Below are 6,000 nucleotides of genomic sequence, written 5' to 3' on the forward strand. Positions count from 1 at the left end.
CTGCTGAGTGTGTTGTCTGAAGAGGGTACAGACTACATGCTATTCCAGCCAAGAAGGCTCAGCCTCATCCTACTCAGGAAAAAATGTCTGGTAAACCCGAATGAAGGGATGGTATACAAAATAATTGTACTCCTTAAAAATGTCAATGTCGTGAAGCACAGAGGACCTGTTCCAGATGAAAAGAGACTGAAAATACGTGACAGTCCCATGCAATACATGATCCCAGATTGGATGCTCTACCAGAAAGGAAAGGAACAAAATGTGTCAGAAAAATCGAGATGATTGACAAAATTATAGTGTGAATTGGGAGTTAGATAAAAATGTTATATGATGGTTCCTGAATATGATAACTAAGAAAATATTCTTGGCAGCAAACACACATGGAACTACTCAAGGCTAAAGGAACACGACGCATACAACTCAAGTGTTTTAGAAGAAATGGCTTAGAAAAAAAAATATTGCGTGTAATATACATATACAGCTGACCCTTGAACAACCAGGGGGTTAGGGGCACTGGACCCCGTGCACTGTTGAAAATCCACATAGAACTTTTGACTCCCCCAAACCTGAACTACTAATAGCCACTGTTGACTGGAAGCCTTACTGATAACATAAACAATGGATTAACACATATTTTGTATGTTCTGTGCATTATATATTGTGTTCTTACAGTAAAGTAAGCTAGAGGGGCACCTGGGTGGCTCAGTCAGGTGAGCGACTGACTCTTGATTTCAGCTCAAGTCATGAGCCCAAGGTCGTGAGATCAAACTCCCTGTTGAGCTCCACGTTGAGTGTGGAGACTGTTTAGGATTCTCTCTCTCTCTCCCTCTGCCCCTCTCCCCTGCTCATGCTCTCTCTTTCTCTCTTTAAAATGAAAAAAGAAAAAAATAATAAAGTTAGAGGGAAAATGTTAAGGAAATAATAAGGAAGAGAAAATACATTTACAGTAATGTACTATATTTATCAAAAAAATATCCATGTATAAGTGGGCCTATGCAATTCAAACCCATGTTGTTCAGGGATCAGTCATATATGGAGAGAGAGCAAGAGAGAGAGAGAGAGAGAGAGAGAGAGAGAGAGAGAATTATAAGGTAAATGTGGCAAATGTTAAAATAATGAGGAATCTAGATAAAGGATAGGTGGGAGTTCTTTATACTATTCTTGCAAATTTTGCAGGAATTTGAAATTACTTCAGCATAAAAATATACAGTTTACTAAGTATGTCTCATATCTGTATGTTAATGATTTGTGAGAATTCACACTTATTTTTTTCCATGACAGCAGCATCTGTGTCTACTTTCTAGGAAAGATGATCTTTCCCTGTTTCACAGCAACCAGATTTAAGTATTTTAAATCCAGCCCAGACATCCAGATGAATTTGTGTGCCACACAATCTCCAGCTCTATTATGTCATAACCCAGAGTCAAACAGGACAGGAGACTCCACAAGACACCTTGTCAGCACCTTAATCTATACAGTGAGTGAAATTGTGGAAAGGAGCCATGAAACAGGGGCTCACAGCCACTCCCACTTGTGTACCACTGGGCAAACGCAATCACCTTTCTCCAGTACCAATTTCACATATAATCTCAGCTAATTGTCCCTTCAACCCTATCAGGCTGGCGTTACTTCCATTTTACAGACAGGAAAATCAAGGCTCAGAGAGATCAAATCATTTGTTAAAGACATGCATGCCAGCCAGTAAGGAAAGGTAATAAAATTGAGGCCGTTGGGCAAAATTTGTCCACAAATGTGTTTTATTTAAGCCATACTCACAAAGCTTATTGAAAACTCACACACACACACACACTCACACACACACACACACACACACACACACCATTTCCAGGATCCCTGAAAACTTAGAAAATGGGCTTGAGTTGTAAAGATTGCTGCCTTTGGTGGGACATATGCTTTCTGGTTCCCCACAGCCCCCACCAGGCTCAACTGTCTCCCTGCCATGAGCCCTGGGTCACTCATTTACATTACGTCCTAACATGAGGCTTACTTAGCACAGGGCCTGAAACATATCTGTCAGTCACTGTTAAATTCCTATTGTAGTGCCATTACAAAAAGGTGCTCAAAGGAGGTTTATCCCCATCTGGTTGTGCCACCTGTCATGAAAACTTCTGGCATTCTAAGAAAGAAGGCAGCAATAACAATGGGAGAAACAGATTTTTAAGCTGGTCTGGCCTGTGGCCTTAGATCAATGGGAAAAGACGCATTTCATGTTCCAACAACTGATTTATAAACCTGTTCTGTCTTAAAATGTGTTCACTGGATCGCTTCTCAGCATTTTGGCTGATATCAAGTGTAAAATGTGTTCACTGGAAACCGTCTGGTAACAAACTGTTATAAAATTGTATTTTATTCTTCTCACTGAGCTTTCTATGTTTATTAAGAGTTTATAAAGAATTTTCCTAAAAGAATTATATATATATATATACACATATATATATATGGTTATAACATTATACACACACGTGTGTGTGTGTGTGTGTGTGTGAAAAAGAGACAGAGAGAAAGAAGGACTTAGTTCTATTTTAAATGAGCAACTTACTTTATGACACATTGGTAGATCCCAGTGTCCTCCTGTGTCAGGGGGAGAAACAAAATCCAGTTTTGCTCCTGGTGAATTCTGGACTGTGCGTTTGTGGATATTGGGCTTTTGCCAGGATATTTATACCATGTTACATGTACTTTCCCGGACGTTGGTGACAGGTTTATACAATTAAAAGCAAAAGGTTGGCCGGCGGAAGGTGTCTCCTTGTACATTCTAATATCCTTGCATGCATCTAGGGAAAGAAAGGGGTGGGGGAATCATGAAAGAGAACTCTGGTGCTATTTATTATCAGTTTTAACAAATGCCTCTTCAATTTTCTAGCCAATTTGAAATTGTATTGGAGAGTTTTCTCAGCGTGGGAGTTCCCTCAAATGGTCTGCTGATTTGATTTATGGACAAAAATGTGTCCATAAAAGACATTGACTCATCCTCTCTGTCTGGGATGATTTTGTTCTGTCCCTTCTTTCCTAAGACCCTGAGTCCTTATCTGCCTGAGTACACGTTCCTATTCTGAGCCCCCTTGTCCTGTTTCTTTGTGCTCTGCCACCCAGTTATTTCACTCCGTCTTGAATAAAAGGTGCAAGTATTTCATCCCAAAGAGGATTGTTTAAAAATCTGCTCATGTTAAAGTTCGCTTCTACTGAACCACATAGCATGGCACTGCACTGCGTGTCGTCTAGGGAGAACTCTGTTCTGCTGCTGGGTTTTGAGCCTTTGGACTCAAGACTTCCAAATTTGCCTATCCACACCTCCTCACCCCACCCACCTTCCCCCTCCCAAAGGTGCCTCAAAACCCAAAGGGGACATTTGGGGCTGAGCGTCAGATGCTGGGAACTTGCTGTTTCCCCACTCAGCGTTAACTTCACTTGGTCCCCTGGGGTGGAAGTAGCAGAAAGGCTGGGGGCTCTTGTGAGCCCCCAGATGGGCCGCGCAGGCGCTCCCACAGAGCCGCAAGGAGGCAGGTGGGTGAGGGTGGCCTAGACCCGAGGACGGCCCAACGTACCTGCTCTGACAAAGGGTGGAAGCGCGATGGACACGCCGCAGAACAACAGGGCCAGCATCCCCCCGTTGGGCTACAAGGAAGACACAAGGTGGGAGCGGATGAGGCTCGGCGGGGACGGCGACCACGAATCTCAGAGGTCCTAGCCCAGGCCTACCTGTCTTCGCGGGGTGCCCACATTTACCCGAAGTGCCGCCAAAGACTCCCCGCTCCCGACCCCACCTCCAGAATCCTGCAGGCTGGAGAGGGATCAGCGGGAGGAGCTGGGAGGCGCGGTGCCGGGAAGTGATCATCGTAGGGAGGGAGGTTCCCAGCTCCGGGGTGCGCCCTGGCCCCTCCTGCGGCCGCGGTGGCGTGACCTCTGCTAACCCGCAGCGAGGCGGGTGTGCGCCCTGCGCCGGGTGAGCGGCACGCCACCCACCTGGGCTCCCCACCTGTGCGTCCCGCGTAGCCTCTCCCCTGCGCGCCTTAGCCTCAGGGTCCGCCTGGGCCTGGCGGTCCAAACGGAGCCCTCACCACCAGCTCACCTGGGAGAAGCCAGCTTAGGCCGACCTGGCAAAGGGCCGCCGGAAAAGGGAGAGGAAGCCAGAGCGCCGCCGGACCGGCAGGTAGCGGGAACTGCACACCTTCGCCCAGAGACGGAGCCCGCTCCCCCAAGGTCGCCCGGCGGGCCGGGGGCCGCCCTCCCGGTCGTGCACATGTTAGCCTGACACCTCTTTCCCTCCACACCTTTCCGACGGCCGGCGCTGCACCCGCTTGGCTCAACCGCAGACCCCGGCCCGTGTCCACCTGCCAGACCGGCGGGAGCAGGCAGGATCCCGTGGAGAGAGGAGAATGGGAGACAGGCACTGAACCCAGGCGTGGCATTTCCATACCGCGCTACTTCCTTGCCACCGTGGGCAGGGCAGGCCTACCTTCCCCAAGGGGAGCATAGGAAGGAATAGTGCCATCACAGGAAGAAGTGGGTTTAAAGGCGTTGTTACCTGATTTTCTGGCGGCTGACAAATCTTTCACCGGCAGTCATGTCTGCTTAGATCTAGTCCGAATCGTCCCCGTAAAGGAACTCTTGCCTTTCCAGACCCGTCTGAGCAGTTATTACATGCCCTGCTTGGTCTATACAGAATACCCCAACGTAGAAGGTGTCCCAAATGGCTTCTGAGGAATAGCATTTCCCTGCCCCAGTCAGGCTGTTAACTTCTGTAAAGCAGACCTCCCAGGGCGATCCTGAAATACCTGAGCACAAAGTCGGCTCCTGTGTGAAATTTCCAAAGATGATATCAACCAGGACAGGTTGCCCTGGCCTTCAGGAGACACCCAGAGACAGGCCTGCAGGGCACTGGGACTCAGAAAAGAAGAAGGAGAAGAAGAAGAAGAAAGAGAAAAAAAAATACATATATATATATATATATATATATATATATACACACACACACACATATACATAATGTAATCTCCATTTAGCAGATTCCTGACCAAGCTATCTCTGGCGGGTTTTGTGGTTTTAGAGAGAGTGAGACAGAAGCAGCTGCAGGAACAGGACAGGAGTTCGGCAATTTCATTACCAGCACAGCTTTCTGTGATGAGCTGGGGGCCAGGGGTTTGCAAGTTGCTATACTCTTATTAAACATTATTGAGGATTCTAAAGTGCTTGTTTATGTGGGTTACTGCTGTCAATATTTACTATATCAGAAATTAAGACGGAGAGCATTTAAAACGCTTATTTTCTTGTTTATTTTAAATACAAACAATAGACTTTAACATAAGTGTTAACATAAAAGTCATGCATCTTATGAAAAATAACTGAACTTTCCAGAACAAATTTATTGAGGAAAGTCATACTGTTCTACATACTACTACATACCCCTGCTTAATGTTCCCAAGTCTCTTTGATGTCTGACTTAACAGAAGACAGCTGGATTCTCACAGCTGCTTCGGCATCAAACCTCTTAGGATGTAACATGTCAGGTAGCCTCTGAAAAAATCCACTTTCAAGCAAAAGACTGGAGAGAATGAGAATTAAAAAGATAAATGTTATGCCCAAAATTCGTGATCCCCAAAGACCGCCAGGGAGCCGAGTCCGATGCAAAAGCAAAGAGCCTTTATTCGAGCTAGCTCCAGCAGCATCCCCTACCTGCACCGACGCAGCGGTGAGATATAGGGGAGAGAGATCCAGTTTCAAAAGCACAAAGGTTTTATTGGGGTCTAGGGGCAGTTGGTGAGGTAATGGCTGTGGCCTCGGCCGATTGGCTGGGGAAGGGTCGGAGTCCTGTTACGCAGGTCGCCGGGCGTGTTTTGATCGGGAAGTTTGAACCGGTGAGCGGGAGGTTACTCAAGGGGAGGAGGCTGGTCAAGGTGAAGGACACAGAACAAGATGGAGTCGACCGGCGTAGGCCCGCCCTTTCAATAAATAGGGTCTGAATACTATTATGAAAATGGT

The 6,000-nt window shown here is 46.6% G+C and overlaps 1 protein-coding gene across 1 annotated transcript in view; it reads right to left on the reverse strand.

Moving 5' to 3' along the window:
• Nucleotides 1-4,263, reverse strand: part of IL1RL2 (interleukin 1 receptor like 2) — a 41,854-nt gene extending 37,591 nt beyond the window's left edge. Inside the window, exons 1-4 of the mRNA XM_042979836.1 lie at nt 4,091-4,263; nt 3,721-3,802; nt 3,567-3,636; nt 2,561-2,795 (exon numbers count right to left, since the gene is read on the reverse strand). Coding sequence (XP_042835770.1) covers nt 2,561-2,795; nt 3,567-3,636; nt 3,721-3,802; nt 4,091-4,263 — 560 coding nt within the window. The remainder of the gene's footprint in view (nt 1-2,560; nt 2,796-3,566; nt 3,637-3,720; nt 3,803-4,090) is intronic.
• Nucleotides 4,264-6,000: the final 1,737 nt, after the last annotated feature.

The sequence above is a fragment of the Panthera tigris genome, chromosome A3, assembly GCF_018350195.1.
Source record: "Panthera tigris isolate Pti1 chromosome A3, P.tigris_Pti1_mat1.1, whole genome shotgun sequence".
NCBI lineage: Eukaryota > Metazoa > Chordata > Mammalia > Carnivora > Felidae > Panthera > Panthera tigris.